The following is a 19003-nucleotide window of genomic DNA, read 5'->3' on the forward strand; positions in this document are numbered from 1 at the left end:
ACTAAGCATGAGCATTAAGAATTTACCAAAAGATGAAGCTAGGATCAATTCCTCATGAGATTAAACCATACAAATGAGCAAAAGACAAGAACTTTCCTATTTGTTGTAAGAATCCTTTAAACCAAATCAACTAACAACAAATTTGCTTCAACAATCCCAACTAAATTAAACCATTTCATTAGGATTTGCACTAGTCAAGTAAATAACATGCAAGGATGGCCAACCCAAACATTCAATTACTCAACAAAAGAAATTAAGCACAAGGAAGGAACTTTAGATAAATAAAGAGAGGTTTAAGAGTCTTACAATTACCAAAGTTGGGTACTTTGATCAAATTACATCAAGTAAGGGAAGAACTAGCCTTCCATAGTTTGCTTACAACCCAAAAACAAAGAAAGATTACAACTTGAATGCCAAATAAATTGTTCTTGCTTACTACAATTTTCTAGAGATTATTCAATGCTTAGGTGATAATTAGGTCTTCAAACATGAGGGGTATATATATGGGTGCACTCCTTCCTAGGTTAAAAGCCTCAAAGCAAGCCCAAAAACACGGAATGTTTCCTTAAGCCCGTGTTTAAAACCAAAATGCGCAGGCACCTCTGACGTAGGCGCAGGCTGCGCAACCTGCGCAGGCTGCGCACTTTCACTGCGCAGGCTGCGCACCATCTCGGGAGTTCTTGCTTCAAATTCTTCAACTTACTTCCTTCTTTTCTTCCAAGTTCCACCCCTACTTCTTCAAGCTGGCTTCTAGGCTACATGGGAGCTTCTTGTGCTTGTCTTAACCTTTGAAGGGTGCTCTATGCCTCTCGGGTTCCGTTCATGAGGATCAATCGTTCAACCGAGGTGAATTACACAAGTTCAACCACATCAACCCCTATGCCAAGTGTTAGGAAAAGCATACTAAAAGACCCATATTAAAAGACACGAGGGTGATAAAATCACCCTCTTAGACCGACACAAAACAATGCTATCAAACTCCCCCACACTTAGACTTTTGCTAGTCCCGAGCAAAATCCGGAGCAAGCAACCGTAAAGTCTACAAGAGGGTGTGGGAGGGAATGATCTCTCTTCCCTTTCCTCTTCCTTCTTATACCTCCCTCAAAACACAACCACCAATTAAAAAGAAAAGACATGACTCAAAGTTTTTGCACACACTCTTCACTCACTCACCCTCCTTATTTCTCCCTCAAACAAGACACGACACACCACCAACTCCGACTCATCAATCAATTCCACCCTTCTTATATCACCAAGGTAGTAATGGTCACTCTTGCCTTATCCCAAGGCAATAGCAAAGTGACCTCTCGTCCTCCTAACAATCACAACTCACCACTACTTATGACACCCCCTTATCACTCCATAAAAATGCAAGATCATGCTACTTGGTTGGCCAAACACCCTTAAGAATCAACAACTCAAGTAGCCAATCGGAAAAAACCACCAATTTGAAGCAAATTTTGTGATACAAAAAGAAATTAAGTCCTAATCTAGCCTCCTTCCAAGACCCTCCTTATCACTCCCTTCTTATCCCTCCATCTTTTTGGTGTTACAATTTTCAATTTTTCAATTTTTTTGGTGACAATCCCTCATTTTGCCTAAGGTGCCCTTTCGGGTTTTCACCTTAGCTTTTTCCTTACCTCTCATTGGTGGCTCGCAACTCGATTCTTCATTTTGCCCGGAATGCCCTTTCGGGTTTTCATTCCGTCCTCGGCCACCTTTCCCTATCTTGCCTAGGTGCCCACCCTTGTGGGTTTTCACCTAGCCGGGATTGTCATTTTTTTTTTTTTTTTTTTTTAACACACATTCAATGGAAAGAAATGTACATATATTACAATTTCAATCATCTTACTCCCCCACACTTAGATTCCACATTGTCCTCAATGTGGAGGAGTACCCTCATCCTCTCAAGGTTGGTAGTTGGAGGGACCCGAGCCTTCCCCTTGCTCATTTGTCCCTTGATCTCTTCTTCTTCTTCCTCTTGCTTGCTTCACTCTCTTGGCCCTTTCATAGGACTCCTCAACTTGAGTCTCGGAGATGGTTGGTTGGTAGGTGGGGTCATTTGGATGGAGGGTCATGCCGAAAAGGCCCCGGATAAGCCCAAAAGAATCCTCATGAGCTTGAGCATCTTCATAAGAGTCTTCAACATATTGGTGGTGCCGCTCATTTTGCACCGCGAATTGTTGAGATGCTTGTTCTCTCCATTCATTTTGGGCCTTCCACATGGCTTGTTGTTCTTCCATGTACTTGGCTTGTTGTTGTTGCCAAGCATAAGCCTCATCTTGCCTCTTAGCCATGTCTTGGAGCATCTTCATTTGGGCTCTTTCGGCCTCCGCGCTCAACTTTTGATGCTCCATACTAGCAACCCTCCATTGATCCAAACTCTCAAGTCGTGACGTTTGTTGTTGTTGCCACGCATAAGAGCTATCAACTCTCCCACTAATTGCCTCCAAAGTTCCCCGGGTCTCCGTGAAGTAATTAAACATTTGTTGTTGCCATGGGGCGATTGGTGGAGTAGAGCTTGTTCCCGCCTCAAACATTGGTGTGTCTTGTATGGGCGGGTCACGCTCTATGTTCCGAATCTCCCTCTCTTCGTCACTATCAACGTGGACAACCGGGGGTGGTTCGACCCTTCTCCTTTGTTCCCTCCTTTGTTCCTCCCTTTGTTCCGGCGTGTCGGGCGGGCAAAAGAAATGAATGGCATGGGTGCCATGAGGAATAGGACCGTTCTTTGGTAGAACCATGTAGGGGATTTTTCCCTCTCCCAACCAATTACATCGAAAATTTTGTTTATCAAGGACTTGGATCATATGTGTCTCCTCAAGTCCATGAGCATTATAAAAATGATTTCCCCAAACGGGGAGTTGATCATCCGACGTTGAACCCACAAATTTCTCCACAAAAAGGGTGATGAGACCCCCACCATTGATATTACCTCTCCTCCTCTTCTTATGTTTTAAGCAAGAATCAACAAAAAGCCGAGCCCAATCCGGCACACCACTCCCTTCCGGGAGCATAGCCCAAATGCACTCCCTCACGGCATCACTCACCTTCGTTGGCTCCCCCATGGAGAAGAACCAACAAGCCAAACATCTAGTCAAAATGCGGATGGCGGGGTTGGTTATGGCGGAGAGTTTGTCATTGTGATCTTGGGCATCCCTTCCCGTGAGGTGACACCACACCTCATTAAGCTTGCCCTTGGGTGGGTTGACCGGGGAGGGTGGTCTTGTGATTCTCAAAATCTCTCTTACTTCATCAAAAGAAATTGAATGCCACACTTTATGAAGACGGAAATTCACTCTCTCATTCACTCCCTCCCCCGTTTTGGAGATGGTGGACAAGAATTCATAGGTAAAAGAGCGGTAGGTGTCATCACAAAGGTCCATGTATTGCTCTAATCCTACCCGACTCAAGAGTTGAAAAGTGAGTTCCTCTAATCCTAGTTCTTGAAGAGTGTCCCGGTGAAGGAATTTGGTGATGGGGGTGGGGTTTTCTTTTTCAAGTTTTGCAAAGATTTTCTTTTGTTCCGCACTAAGACCCTCATTCCCGTTAAACACCTTGGGGTTACTTCCCTCCCCTTGAGCTTTCCTCTTACCGAAAACCATGATTCCTAGCAAGCAAGAGTACCAAAAAGACCAACAAAAGCACTCAAAACAGTTTTTCTCTCGTTGAGGCAATTCAACAAACACCTTCAAGGCACAAATTCAAGAAGGTGGGATTAAGTGATGTTTGTTGAATACCTCTCCCTTTCTCGTAAAAACAAGTTTATCCCAGCAATTAAAGACAACAATCAATCAAAAATATCCGAAAATTCAATGTAAACACACAAAATCCCTGATGGAAGCAAGGTAAGTAAAGAAAAAGATGGGAAAAGTTGTTATACCTCCCCGAATCCACTTAAAATGCTAGTTGATTGAAGTATAATGCTAAAAACCCTTCCAAGAATGCTTCAATCACCCAGAAATCTCTTGAAACGAACTTGTCACCACAATTTACAAGGTTAGGGTTTGGGATAAAATTGGGGAAAATCAGAAATTTGAAAGGGAAAGTGAGTATTTGAGTTGTTGGGTGGGGTTGAGAGGTGATCGTGATGAAAGAAAGGAGTTTGTTGAAGGATTGATGGTGGATTTGGATGAAGGTGATGAAGTTTGAGTTGGGAATATGGAAGTTGAAGGTATAAGGTGTCGAAAAAATATGAAGGATAATGTGTTTGGGGTTGTAAAAAGCCCTTTGAAATCCCGTGGTTTGCTTCCTGCGCAGGCTGCGCTTTTCGACTGCGCAGGCTGCGCCAAATTGCGCAGGCTGCGCACTTCCACTGCGCAGGCTGCGCCCTGGCTCGGGATGTCGAGTAAAAAGCTTGCTATCAACTTTTTCTTTGTGGGGATTTTTGGCCTTCCTTTCGTGCTTTTCCTTCATTTGACTCGTATAGATGGTGTCCCGAGTCATTTCACCTCCCGATACGACTTGGGCACGCTTCCCAAGGAGCTTCATCCTACTACCTTCAAACACTTCAACAAACTTTCAAAAGATTCCATAATGCATGCTTCTAAAATGCGTTAAGAGTAAATAAATTGACAAGAAAACAGTAAATTCTATGCTACAAAGAGGGAATATTTACAAAAGTTGCCGTTATTTAACGTCGATGGCTCGACAAAGTCATTGTTGGAGAATCAATCTTTATAAATTGGATCTTCTAAAAGAAGATCCTCTTCACCTTGTAGTGCGATGCCTTTGTAGTACTTCTTCAACCTTTGTCCATTCACTTTTATCACCTTCCCCGAGGTCGGGTCTTCCACCTCCACCGCTCCGTGGGGAAAAACCTTATTGACTTTGTAAGGTCCAAACCACTTTGACCTTAGCTTGCCGGGAAAATTCTTGAGTCGACTTTGAAAAACCAACACATCTTCTCCCTCTTTGAAAACTCTTCTTGTGACCATCTTGTCATGCCAAGACCGAGCCTTTTCCTTGTAGATGCTAGCATTGTCATAGGCATTGTGCCTAAGCTCTTCCAATTCTTGTATTTGAAGCTTTCGGTGCAATCCCGCCTCATCGACATTTTGATTAAAAGCTTTGATTGCCCAATAGGCTTTGTGCTCCACTTCTACGGGAAGGTGGCATCCCTTCCCATAAATTAGCCTATACGGGGACATGTCGATTGGGGTCTTATAGGCCGTTCTATAAGCCCAAAGAGCATCTTCAAGCCTCTTGCTCCAATCCTTTCGGTCGGGATTGACCGTTCTTTCCAAGATGTGTTTAACCTCCCGGTTAGAGACTTCCGCTTGGCCATTTGTTTGGGGGTGATATGCCGTAGAAACTTTGTGAAGCACACCATACTTTTGAAGCAAGGTTGAGATCACCTTGTTACAAAAATGAGTCCCCCTATCACTCACAATGGCTTTTGGGAAGCCGAATCTTGAAAATATATTGCTTTTGACAAATGCTTGCACCGTCTTTGCATCATCACATTTTGTGGGGATGGCTTCTACCCACTTAGACACGTAGTCGACCGCCAAGAGGATGTAGATGTATCCATAGGAGTTAGGGAATGGCCCCATGAAGTCTATTCCCCAAACATCAAAAATTTCCAAGTAGAGCATCGGTTGTTGGGGCATTTCGTTCCTACGTGATATGTTGCCAAAACGTTGGCACCTATCACAAGTAGTAACGAAAATATGAGCATCTTTAAATAACTTGGGCCAATAGAAACCGCACTCAAGGATTTTACGTGCCGTTCTATGCGGCCCAAAGTGACCCCCACAAGCGTACTCATGGCAATGCTTTAGGATGGACGGGATCTCTACATCCGGCACACAACGGCGGATGACTTGGTCTTGGCACATTTTCCACAAATATGGCTCATCCCATATATAGAACCTAGAATCGGACTTGATCTTGTTCCTTTGGCTAGATGAAAGGGAGGTGGGAAACTTCTTGGTGACTATGTAGTTTACCAAGTTGGCATACCATGGCTCCGTCATCCTCAAACTATAAAGAGATTCATGAGGCAAACTCCCATCCACTACCCCCATTTGTTGCATTTGTTGATCATTAAGTTGTAGTCGACTTAGGTGGTCGGCCACCACATTTGCCAATCCCTTTTTCTCTCTTATCTCTATGTCAAACTCACTAAGTAGGAGAACCCACCTCATTAATCTTGGTTTGGTGTCCTTCTTGCTCACAAGTTGAGTGATGGATTTGTGATCGGTATAGACAATCACCTTGACTCCTAGTAAGTATGAGCGGAACTTCTCTAGAGCATATACCACCGCCAAGAATTCCTTCTCGGTGACGGTGTAGTTTCGTTGAGCATCATTCAAGAGAGAGGAAGCATATTGGATCACATATGAAGCTTTGTCATCCTTTTGTCCCAATACGGCTCCAATGGCAAAATCACTTGCATCGGTCATGATCTCAAAAGGACGATCCCACTTGGGTGCTTGAATGATTGGGGCCGATATAAGTCTCTCCTTCAACAAGTCAAATGCTTCCCTACAATGATCATCAAACACGAACTCCACATCCTTGTGCAAAAGTTTGCACAAGGGGTTAGCTATTTTGGAGAAATCTTTTATAAACCTTCGATAAAAACCCGCGTGTCCCAAGAACGACCTCACGTCTCGAGTATTAGATGGATACGGTAAGGTTTTAATCACACCCACCTTCGCCGTATCCACCTCAATCCCTCTTTTCGACACTATGTGCCCTAACACGATTCCGCTACTCACCAATAAGTGACACTTTTCAGAGTTTAAAACAAGGTGAGAGTCTATGCACCGTGATAGGACCATAGCGAGGTGGTCTAGACACGAGTCAAATGAGTCCCCATGGATGGTGAAGTCATCCATGAAGACTTCCAAAATGCGCTCCACATAGTCCGAGAAAATGCTCATCATGCATCGTTGGAAAGTGCCGGGGGCATTGCACAATCCAAAAGGCATGCGGCGGTAAGCATAAGTACCGAATGGGCAAGTAAAGGTTGTTTTGGATTGATCCTCCGGGTGAATGGGGATTTGAAAATACCCGGAATATCCATCCAAAAAACAATAGTACTCTTTCCCACCTAACCTCTCTAGCATTTGATCTAGAAAGGGTAGGGGGAAATGGTCCTTCCAAGTGACTTGGTTGAGGCGGCGATAATCAATACACACCCTCCATCCCGTTTGCAAACGGGTGGGGATCAATGCCCCTTGAGTGTTTTTGACTACCGTCACCCCTCCCTTCTTTGGCACAACTTGAGTAGGACTTACCCATTGGGAGTCACTAATAGGAAAGATAATACCCATTTGGAGAAGTTTGATAATTTCTTCCTTGACAACTTCCATCATAGGTGGATTGAGCCTCCGTTGTGGTTGCCGGACGGGCTTTGCATCTTTTTCCAATCGAATTTTGTGCATGCAAGTGCTTGGACTTATTCCCTTTATATCCGCGATGCTCCATCCAAAGGCTCCTTTGTATTTATGCAAGACATCCACCAATCTCCTCTCTTGATCACTCTCAAGGCGGTTTGAAATGATGAGAGGTAGAGTGTTGTTTTCCCCAAGAAACACGTACTTCAAGTGGTCGGGGAGTGGTTTTAGATCGGGGGTGGGTGGTTTAATGATTGAGGGAAGTGGTCTTTCAAGGGAAGCCTCTAGAGGAAGAAACTTAGCTTGATAATCATACGAGGAGGAGGAAAAACAATCTTGGGTGGAGCTGAGAACTGCGCAGGCTGCGCTGGTGAGATGCGCAGGCTGCGCCGAACTGCGCAGGCTGCGCTTAGATGCGCAGGCTGCGCCCTGTTTCGGGATGTCCTCCTCATTTTCTCTCATTTCTTCCTCCCCCCTAGATTCTTCTAAGGGCTCTTCCTTTTCCAAAGCTTCTATACTTTCCTGCACATCATGAGACAACAAAAACCGCAACCCTTCCTTCTCGACATTGTTAGTGAGGGCCACCTCAAGTGGGTCCCTATGACACAACATATAAATTTGAGAGGTAATTGGTTCAATGATGTCTAAGAAATAACATGAATGTGAATCGCTAGGTTGTTTCATAGCATCATAGATGTTGTACGTGAGTTTCTTTCCATCAAATTCCATGGTGAGGTTCCCATTAGACACATCAATCTTGGTTTTAGAGGTTTTCATAAAAGGCCTCCCCAAAAGGATTGGAGTGGCCCTCGAGTCGGCTTCCATGTCAAGAACATAGAAGTCGGCCGGGAAGGTTAAATGATCTACCTCTACCAACACATCCTCCACCATCCCCTTTGGGTATATGTTTGAGCGATCCGCAAGTTGGATCACTACATCGGTTTTGTTCAATGGTGGAAGTCCCAAAGTCTCATAGAGGGCATATGGCATAACATTGATTGATGCACCAAGGTCTAACATAGCATGAGTGAAACTCTTGTTCCCAATAGAGCATGGTATGGTGAACATTCCCGGGTCGCCACACTTTTTGGGAAGTGATTTTTTAAAAATTGCGGAGACATGTTCACTTACCCGTACTCTTTGGGTTCCCTTCCTTGGGCTTCTCCTAGGTGTGCAAAGTTCCTTGAGAAACTTTGCATACCTAGGTACACCTTTCAAAAGATTGAGCAAAGGGATATTTACTTCACACTTCCTAAAAGTTTCATAGAGATCCTCATCCCTTGCGACTCTTTTAGAATGTGTGAGAGCACTAGGAAAAGGTACCTCCACAACATATTCTTTCTCGATCTCCTCAACATGATCCTTGGTTTTGTTGCTTTCACTCTTTTCTTTGTCATTCCTCAAGGGACTCTTCTCTTCTTCTCCATTAGTTTTAGAGGGTGTCTCTTTCTCTTTCTCAACCACTAGCTCTTCTTCAATTTGTTCCTCAATGTCAATGACCCTCTCATGTGACTTGGCCTTCCTCTTCTTCTTTGGGGGAGATTCTAGGGTTCTCCCCTTTCTCAAAGTCATGGAGCTTGCATTTTCCTTTGGTGGAAATGTTGTAGATGGAATTGAGTTAGAGTTCCTTTGATTGTTCTTGGCCATTTCTTGTGCAAGTTGGCCAAGTTGGATTTCAAGATTCTTCACCCTAGCATCACTTGAAATTTTGTCCGCATCCATTTTGTCAAACCTCTTGGTATTTTCGGCTTGCCCTTTCATGATCATCTTAAACATCTCATTTGTAGACAAATCTTCATTTCCTTGGGAGGAAGAGCCCCCTCCTTGTTGGAAGTTCTTGTGGTTACCTTGGAAATTCCCTTGGTTTCCTTGGTTTCCAAATTGGAAGGATCCTCCCTTGGATTGTTGATGATTGTTGTTTCTTTGGTAATTGGAGTTTTGTCCTTGAGAGTTGGAGTTCTTCAAGTGGTTGAATTGACCATTTTGGAAGCTCTTGGAGGTATCTCCCCCCCAACTAAGGTTTGGATTGTCCCTTGACCCAATGTTGTAAGTATTGCCACTCGGATCATACTTATAATACCCTCCCCCATTGGGGTTCCTAGAGTTGTATTGACCGTGCATCATGGCACTCACATTCTCCTTGCTTAGTCCTTGCTCTTCCATGATGGGACAAGTTTCCATTGGGTGTGGCCCTTGACAAAAATTACACTCCACATTAGATCCTTGTGCTCCTCCTTGATTGTTCCCCACTAGTTGAGCAACCATTTTTGTGAGATCATCCACGGTTTTCTCAAGCTTGTGGGAGGAAGGAGAGGATGTCTCAATGGAGTTAATATTCTTTGACCCTCGGCTTCTTCCATAGTTCCTTGTGCTAGCGGCCAACCTTTCTAAGATTTCATTTGCCTCCGCCACGGAATAGTTGTCAACTCCACCACCCGTAGCGGAATTAACCATGATTTGGTATTGTTGTGTAAGACCATCACAAAAGTTGACCAAAAGGTCATCACCACTAAGGCCATGGTAAGGACATTGAGCAACTAGCTTCTTGAATCTCTCCCAATACTCATGTAAGCTCTCACTTGCATCTTGCTCCGGAGAAGTGATGGCTTTCTTTGCATGGTTATGTCTTGAGTCGGGGTAGTATTTCTCAAGAAAAGCCGCCTTCATGTCCTTCCAAGTACGGATTGTACCCGGTTGAAGGTAAAACAACCAATCTTTTGCCGCATCTTGAAGGGAAAATGGGAAAGCTCTCAACTTAAATTGATCTTCCGTGACACCATTTGGAATTGCACCCTCACACATCATATGGAATTCGGAAAGATGGCGATTTGGGTCATCCCCCGCATGTCCATGAAACTTTGGGAGGTTGTGAATGAAATAGCCCTTCAATTCAAAGTTGGCATTAGCCCCCATGGGTGGGTAGGCAATGCAAAGAGGTTGAGTGTCATAATTTCTTGCCCGGAGCTCCCTAATAGTTCTAGTATCATTCGCCATTGAAGGGTATTCCACTTCAATTGGCTCCACGTCAATAGGGTCTTCTTCAATAGGGGCTTCTAAGGGTGGTTCTTCCACTATATGGTCTCTTTGGGCCCTTCGGTACCAAGGGTTAGTGAATAGCCAAGAATAGGCCCCAAAAGCGTCTTCTTCCACGGGAGTTGATTCACCGTGTTGTGGGGAACCAAACATATACCTTCGCACTAAGCAAACAAATTAGAACTTCCTAGTACTTCTAACAACAAGAGGAGTAATAAAACAACTAAACATAAATTCACAAACTCAAGTTCTAGCTATGTTGCCCTTCCCCGGCAACGGCGCCAAAATTTGGTAAGCAAAAGACTAGGTCGCTAATATACTAGAATTAACTACCAAATTAACAATTTATAGCCTAAACTTTGACTCTACTAACTTTCAATAAAAACAATAGTAAAGCGGAAGTAAAGGGTCGAACCCAAGAGAAGGGGTTAAGACTAAAGACTTGAAATGTAAACTATTGACAATTAAGTAGGTCTCTACTTACTAATTAAGAACCTAATGACAATTTAAACTTAACAAAAGAAAATAATCACAAACAATGGCTATTAACAAGGATCAACTAGTGGAAAACATAGATGGAAAAAGATTGGTTTCGAGAAACAAACATGGAAATATGGGTAGAACTTGAATATCTTCCTATTGAGACAATTCTACAAACAACTAGTATGCAAGATTCAATATAAAGGGGGAATACTTGATGTAACTCTCTCTTAGTAACCCAACAATGACAAAGCTTGACTCTTTTATTCCTCTCTTACAATTTTCTACCCAATACTATCATCTCAAGATGTTGATACATGCAAATTAAACCATCCACACATACCCTTCAAGCTTAAGCAACAAATCATTAAACCATGAAAAGAGACTAAGCATGAGCATTAAGAATTTACCAAAAGATGAAGCTAGGATCAATTCCTCATGAGATTAAACCATACAAATGAGCAAAAGACAAGAACTTTCCTATTTGTTGTAAGAATCCTTTAAACCAAATCAACTAACAACAAATTTGCTTCAACAATCCCAACTAAATTAAACCATTTCATTAGGATTTGCACTAGTCAAGTAAATAACATGCAAGGATGGCCAACCCAAACATTCAATTACTCAACAAAAGAAATTAAGCACAAGGAAGGAACTTTAGATAAATAAAGAGAGGTTTAAGAGTCTTACAATTACCAAAGTTGGGTACTTTGATCAAATTACATCAAGTAAGGGAAGAACTAGCCTTCCATAGTTTGCTTACAACCCAAAAACAAAGAAAGATTACAACTTGAATGCCAAATAAATTGTTCTTGCTTACTACAATTTTCTAGAGATTATTCAATGCTTAGGTGATAATTAGGTCTTCAAACATGAGGGGTATATATATGGGTGCACTCCTTCCTAGGTTAAAAGCCTCAAAGCAAGCCCAAAAACACGGAATGTTTCCTTAAGCCCGTGTTTAAAACCAAAATGCGCAGGCACCTCTGACGTAGGCGCAGGCTGCGCAACCTGCGCAGGCTGCGCACTTTCACTGCGCAGGCTGCGCACCATCTCGGGAGTTCTTGCTTCAAATTCTTCAACTTACTTCCTTCTTTTCTTCCAAGTTCCACCCCTACTTCTTCAAGCTGGCTTCTAGGCTACATGGGAGCTTCTTGTGCTTGTCTTAACCTTTGAAGGGTGCTCTATGCCTCTCGGGTTCCGTTCATGAGGATCAATCGTTCAACCGAGGTGAATTACACAAGTTCAACCACATCAACCCCTATGCCAAGTGTTAGGAAAAGCATACTAAAAGACCCATATTAAAAGACACGAGGGTGATAAAATCACCCTCTTAGACCGACACAAAACAATGCTATCAATTCTATCCATTAATCTGCTTGTTTTAAACACGGATACTGTTAACATTTGCTTTACGCCTTCCTTTTTTTTTCCAGAAGGGTCGTCGCTTTTATTGGTTTCGACGAAGCAACTGGTTTCGACGAAGCAACGATGAACGTAATGTCGTTCCTTGAAGAAATAATATTAAAGATATATATATATATCCAGAGCTGTGAGGAAATTCTTCCTCTATTTGTCTGATGGAAGTCACTTACAGATTGTATTATAAGTCAATGAATGTGTTCTATGCTATACAATTATACAAAAATCAGTTGTTCAGATAATTTTGTGACAATTATTTGCAACAAAGTATTCTATGTTGTCTCTGGATTTCCCTACAGTGTGTTCTCCCTGGATTTATCTAGTTTTATAATTAAAATGCATTGTATTGTATTTCGAACAAATACTCTTAGAAAAGCGAGAATTGTAGTGTTCCTATTGTACGTCCATGAATGTATTTTAATTATAAAACCATCAGTCATTCTAAAGATTTTGAGACTGTTATTTGCAATGGATTAGAGGATTCTATATTTACATAAGAATGAGTGAACTACACCGTGAAAAATCTGAATAATGATCGGAAGCAAATGTTTATTATTGTATGCAAAAACGGGCAAACGAGGTCCTTTGACGGCCTCTTTAACATCCATATGTCGTTTAAATTGGTGCTAGGTTTAGCATAAGTTGAATTTTACTTTAAAATGGACAGATTTGTTGATGTTTCCATTTCCATTGATTCATGATCTAGAGCATGACGGAGAAAATAATGACTCGCTAAACAACCTGAATTTCTTATATAATGTTAATTACTTGTAGCATTTAGTCGGCAAGCTTTTTAGAGCATCTCCAATGGTTTCCCAAAAGGACTTGCTTGCAAATAAAAAAAATTCCAAGCTACTAGCTTGACCATTGGAACACTTCTATTGAACTAGCTTAAATTGAGCTACTAGCTCCATGGAGCTAGTAGCTTAAATGGTCCTACAAAAAAAATCTACCTACTAAAATAATACATGTGGAAATAGAATTGCATTTTTCAGAAATGCATTTAATGAGGGGAACTACTTGAATTAGTTGAGTATGCAACAACTTCATTAAGTGAAAAATGGCTATATTTGGCAGTATTTTCTTTGGCCAAACTCAAGATACACTACTATATAGTATACAATATTATATACACTTGCAGTATGTCATTATCAGATTGCTAGAGATGCAAGCATTCGGGATAGACAAGTGCATCAACAACTAAAGGCTGATCTAGTGGAGCATATTTGGAAATTTTCTAATGGAGAAAACCATAGTTGATAGATTCTTGCACTAGTCTTTATACAATTATACGTATTGCTATTTTTAGTTATATGAATTTTTAATTTTTATTTTATAGATAAAACAAATAAATGTATTAATTAAATGGGTGATATGAAAGGTAGTTGACATATGGGCCCATCTAAGCTACAATACTAGTAGCTTACCATTGTAGTAGTTTAAATTTCAAAAAATGTTGTAATAAAATCTTATGTGGCAAAGGTAAGCTAGTAGTAACTAGCTTACCATTGTGGATGCTCTTAATAAAGTTCATCTAGAGGCAACCTCTTCGTGTTAAACAAAAAAGGTAAGGTTAGATGTGCTATCTCGAACCTTATCAGAGGAGAAGCTTTTATGGCATTTGGGTAATGGTGGTATTGTATTTACTAAAAAGATTCGATCCAAATGATGCTTGACTATAGATAGGTTACCAAATACGGAGTATAACAATTAAGCGGTAACAAAGAATCTCTGAGTTTTATAACAAAGAATTAAGATGGCATTCATCCGACTTTCTTACTCTTTTATAGGCGGACTCATGGGCATTTGAAGCATTGAGACAAGGTGATGGTGGTTATGAAAACACGAAAGAGAGATTACAAATACAATCTGATTATTTCTAACTTATAGCGCACACATGTTCTTGTTTTTTTCACACAAAATTTACAATTGTTTTCCATTTTTTCCGGAGGTTGGACTGTAAAAGGAATAGACTGCATAGATAGTCTGTGTGGCAGTAAGCATCAACAAAATAAAAGCAGCTACAAGTGAGATGATAGCCCAAGGATTGTTGAAATAGTTGTGTATAAGACTTGCTCTCCATTTGTTTCTTCTTTGATAACAATATGCATTCACTTCTTCAGCTAGCTTTGCATAACGGTTACTATGTGCATCAGTTAGCATTTCCTTGGACACGCTTTTGAACATGTTGACGACTTCACCATCATGGCCAAGGAGATGCTGTATAATTCCATGCCGATGGAGGTAGCTCACATCTTCGGGGGACTTTATCAAGCATTCCATGAAGATAGCATAGGAAGCAATTACAGAATCAGTGATATTCAGGTGACAGTGTTCAAAAGCGGCTAAATTGAGTAGAATCGACATTGTACCATCTTGTATCCATATGGAAGGGATTTCAATAACTCCTTTGTTGAACTTAATGTCCCAAAAATGGTTAGTACTTCGTTTCTTGAACTTTATTCCCGACTCTCTTAGTTCTGTTACCTTGTGTATAACTTGTCTATGCGTTTGTTTTCTTTTTGAATGTATGTTTGATTGATACCATTTCTTAAAACGCCCTGGTAGAAGTTTATCACATATCTGCCACCGAGATTTAAGTGGGAACATAAGATTTTGTTGAGGTTCTTGGTGAAGTAGGCTTTGCCTGAAAACATCAAGGATATGAAGGCACTTTTTGTTCCGAAACGAGGATTTTAGCTCTTCTAACTCAGTTGTGGATATCGGTGTGCCTATTGGAAGCCAAAGTGAAATATGATTCCATGGTACAAATTCAAATCATTCACATTAAGGTTTCTAAAAAATTTATTGAAGGTTCCGAAAAATAAAAGTACTCCTTACATAAAAAGTTTACAGCATTATGTACCTGTTATCCATTCAGGATTGAACAAGTTGAGTGCTAAAGCTGCAGCCTGCTCTCTATGTTGACCATTAGGATTGCCAACATTCATATAGATCATCTCAAGTAATCTATCAAGTATGAAAAGAGGAATTTGATTTTCCATCATTACCATGTCCATCAAAATGTCATCTATCATCGTTCGATTAAAAATGACAGCTTCCAAATCATGACATTTTTCTACCTTGGGGGAACAATGGAATAACTCGAGGATGAAACAACCATCAAGTACCATCATTTCGATGAACTCGTTACTGCTAAGATGAACAAGATCTTGTTGATAACACGCTCTTGCATAGTTTTCGACTTCTTTGATGGCATTAAGGTACATGTTTAAGTCATGACCCGTGCGTTCCAGGGTCCGGTACAGGGCTATCCACTTTTGGCGGTCCATAGACCGGACTTGCTCATCTGCGTGATGGAAAGGACCGATGGAAACCGTCTGAGGTACATAAACCTTGTTATCTTGAGCATCTCTTAAGCGACGAGGCACTCGATATATGCTCCATTTCTCCCATGGTTGATCTGAAGCGTATTCCTGAGCTTTCTTCAGTTTTTCTTTCATTGATATGACCCATTCTGATGGTTGTTGATCTTCCATCACACTTTTTGTGAGCATATTTGCTGGTAATGTTCTTTTGAATTAGAATATGTTCATATATAATCTTCAATCAACAACCAAATTAAATACAGTAGCATTGAATTTTTCTACTTCCTTAATGTCTACTCTATAGACTTGGTAAAGATTTCCTAACCAACGTGAAAGCCACTAGAAAAAGGCTGTCCGAGTAATTGTTCAAGAGAACGGATCCTTGTCCCTCATCATATATTTCAGTTCAATTCAAGTCCAATACATTCAGTTTAGATCGATTCAAAGAGTTTTTAGTCTAAAAGAACGCGGCCTAATTCAGTCACCTAAGAAGAGAACTTAAACAACTACATACCTCAAAGTTGAACTGGCAAATAATTCAGTAAGTAGTTCATACATTCGATGTACTACCACCAGTTTTATAGTTTCTGAGCATTATAATAAAGTTTTTGAGTTTTTTTTTTTAAATTATGAATTTTTCTATAAAATTTCCGAATTTATTACTTGAACAATAAGCTCAAAAAATTACATTAAAACTCAAAAGCGTTACATATAAGCTTAGTGAAATTTGAGTTTTGACGGGGAAAAAATATCTCACTTATAAACTTTAATAAGCTCAGAAAAAATATACATATGCTCGAAAGCAAATAAAGTTTGAGATAATAAGCTCAGTAAAAATAGACATATGCTCAAAAACAAATAATTGCACCCAATATTTGTTTTCTTTTAATCAACCCTGATCAAATGAATCAAACTCGAAAAGTCAAAATTATTTTTTGGGCCCCTTGGAAAGTTTCTTCTTTAAGCTCAAATCACCTTGCCAGCATCACACTATCACAGCATGTCTGATTAAAGCTTCTTCTTCGAGTTCAAGTTGACATGCATGACAAGTACATGCTGAGCATATCAGGCTTATAAAACTACAACTTGTTTGTTCTCATCAAATTTTTGAGTATAATATGTGCTGTCGAGAATAGCTTATAGTCACATTAAATGTTCATAAACTTCTAACAAATCCACCCGAGTGTATCTTGGCTATCCCGGGCTTTGTTTTATGTAGAACTCCGTGGTATTCTTTTCTATTTGAAGACTGCTGTCCGTATGACTGTAAGTTCTCTGTTCTTTTTGTTTATAGACTGCTGAGTGCTCTGTTCAGTTTGAGGTACATATAGCCTTTCTTTGTTATAAATGTTGTCAAGTCTTTAATGTCCCTTATTGATTGAAGAATATTGACTCCTTGAAAACTTTCGCACACGAATTGGATGTTATTTCCTGATCCTAATTCTCCTCTACTCGAGCCTAAGCGCACTCCAAATCGACAAATAATTTTTAAGCCCATCCAAAATAGCCACAGTTTTCAGGTTTTAGCTTTTGGACATTATCTAAAAAAGATTTCAATTCTCCAACAAGTTACTTAAGGAGAAACGATATGCAACTCAGAGAATAGAGTTTCGCATTCGGTCGTGAGCAAAATCCGACTTTTACTAACCTACTTTCTCTCCAATTATCTAAATACTTACTGATTTTATTGACTCAGTTTTTGCTTGAGTTGGTAGCATTACCAAAATCCTGACAAATACGGGAGAAATTACGTGAATTATAATAATACAATTGATAAGTTGTTTAAGCCGAGATGTGGGTCCTACACCTCAGGAGGGTCACGTCAACATACCTAAGTTTGGTGATTGGGAGGGAGGAGAAGCGGTTCAGTACACCGAATATTTGGACAATAATGCAGAGAAAACAAAGAACATGCTGCCAGGACTGAACCCGGTTGTGCCTCAAATGAGCCAGGATGCTGGCCGTGGTCCAGCTGTAGCTAATCAAGAAGGACAAGAAAGACCATCTCTGGTGGCTCAAGCGCCAGCCCATTCGGAAGACAATCTTCAGCCTGGAACTGAAGCTGCTCAACGAAATCAAGCTGTAAGAGTATCTTTTTAGACTGTCTAATTTATCCACTAAATGCTCCTGGCCTTCACAAGAAGACTATTGTAGTATTGTCGAAGAGACCAAGATCATATTTCATAATCTGATTTTTTTATTTCAGGCAAGCATTCCATGCTTTGGTCGATGGAAGAAAGATCATTCTCAGGCAAGCATTCCATACTTGTTGGTTCTCATCAAATTTCTGGGTATCTTCATTAATTTTTAACAAGCTATCCAAGTTTTGTTTACGGAATGCGAAGATGTATTCTTTTTGTTTCAAGAGTTAGGGATGTCAATGGGGCGGGGTGGGTGCGGGGGAGGGGTAACCCGCACCCGCGAACTATAATGCGTATGCACACTCGCCCCATGACTCGCAGCGGGTTGAACTTTTCAAACCCATCCCAGCCCCGTGGGTACCCGTTGACCCGTCAAATTACCTATCTCCTCACAAAACAATTTTTAAAAATATAAATCTTGAATCTAAAACATACTAGTCTCGTACTCTCGTATATCTTACAACTAAGTTTCTGCAAAATGGTCTTAACATTCAATTAACTAGTACACAAGTTCTTCAAAGTTCAAACCACAAAATTGTTTGAGGATTAAGGTTTCCTTTTTGTGGGGGTTTAGCTTGTTTGGTATTTGGGTAGGTAAGAATCAAGAAGTAGATGAAATTTGTCTAAATTTATGAAAAACGATTTAGGCTTTTTATCTAAGCCATAAATTTTATTTTTATTTTTATTTTTATTTTTAGGATAAATTGATAATTTATACCTATTATAACTCAGTTTTTCGAATCTTATACCTAGGATAATTTTCTTTCAGAACTTAGACCGAAAATCCTCATTTCTTTTATACTTACTACCAAATCTCATAAAAAACTTAAATTAACGATTTTGTACTTATTATTTAAGCCACCACCACTCTTCCCTCATAACATTAATCATTACCTCCCTCTCTTATCCACCACATATACCCCACCACCACTACGACTTGTCCCCTCCTCTGCCTGCGCCACCATCGGTGTCGGACTTCCGTCGCCGCATATGCTACCCCTGGCCGACTAGCAAATTAAATACCTACATTCCACAACCCCCCCCCCCCCTCCCCCAAACTCACGACCCCCACCCTACACTACTCCGCTGCCGTCGTCACATCTCCGTCACAATCCCCATCTAAACTACTCCACCGCCGTCACATCACTGTCACAACCCTCACCTGCACCTCATCAACGCCTCACGTTTCGCCTCGTCAAAAACTCACCAAAACTAAAACTCTTGACACCACTACCTACCAAAGAGAAGTACG

At 40.8% G+C, this 19003-nt stretch overlaps 2 protein-coding genes across 2 annotated transcripts; one reads left to right on the forward strand and one right to left on the reverse strand.

Moving 5' to 3' along the window:
- Nucleotides 1-14134: 14134 nt before the first annotated feature.
- On the reverse strand, nt 14135-15879 carry LOC141594150 (UPF0481 protein At3g47200-like). Its single transcript, XM_074414334.1, has 2 exons — nt 15148-15879; nt 14135-15013 (listed from the first exon to the last, which is right to left on the reverse strand). The coding sequence occupies exons 1-2, from the start codon at nt 15797-15799 to the stop codon at nt 14205-14207; spliced, it is 1461 nt and encodes a 486-aa protein (XP_074270435.1). The 5' UTR covers nt 15800-15879; the 3' UTR covers nt 14135-14204.
- A 595-nt stretch (nt 15880-16474) lies between these two features.
- On the forward strand, nt 16475-18779 carry LOC141594151 (uncharacterized). The gene is made up of 3 exons (XM_074414336.1): nt 16475-16876; nt 17423-17692; nt 17817-18779. Exons 1-3 carry the CDS (start codon nt 16871-16873, stop codon nt 17919-17921), a joined length of 381 nt encoding a protein of 126 aa, XP_074270437.1. The 5' UTR covers nt 16475-16870; the 3' UTR covers nt 17922-18779.
- The last annotated feature ends 224 nt before the right edge of the window (nt 18780-19003 follow it).

The sequence above is a fragment of the Silene latifolia genome, chromosome 8, assembly GCF_048544455.1.
Source record: "Silene latifolia isolate original U9 population chromosome 8, ASM4854445v1, whole genome shotgun sequence".
NCBI classification, from domain to species: Eukaryota; Viridiplantae; Streptophyta; class Magnoliopsida; order Caryophyllales; family Caryophyllaceae; genus Silene; species Silene latifolia.

Excerpts from the sequence above, each read along its gene's own strand:
- LOC141594150 (XM_074414334.1), bottom strand. The coding sequence starts at position 15,799 with ATGCTCACAAAAAGTGTGATGGAAGATCAACAACCATCAGAATGGGTC. Across the intron at positions 15,014-15,147 it reads CAATCCTGAATGGATAACAG|GCACACCGATATCCACAACT; the intron begins GTACATAATGCT and ends GGCTTCCAATAG.
- LOC141594151 (XM_074414336.1), top strand. Across the intron at positions 17,693-17,816 it reads CTGCTCAACGAAATCAAGCT|GCAAGCATTCCATGCTTTGG; the intron begins GTAAGAGTATCT and ends TTTTTATTTCAG.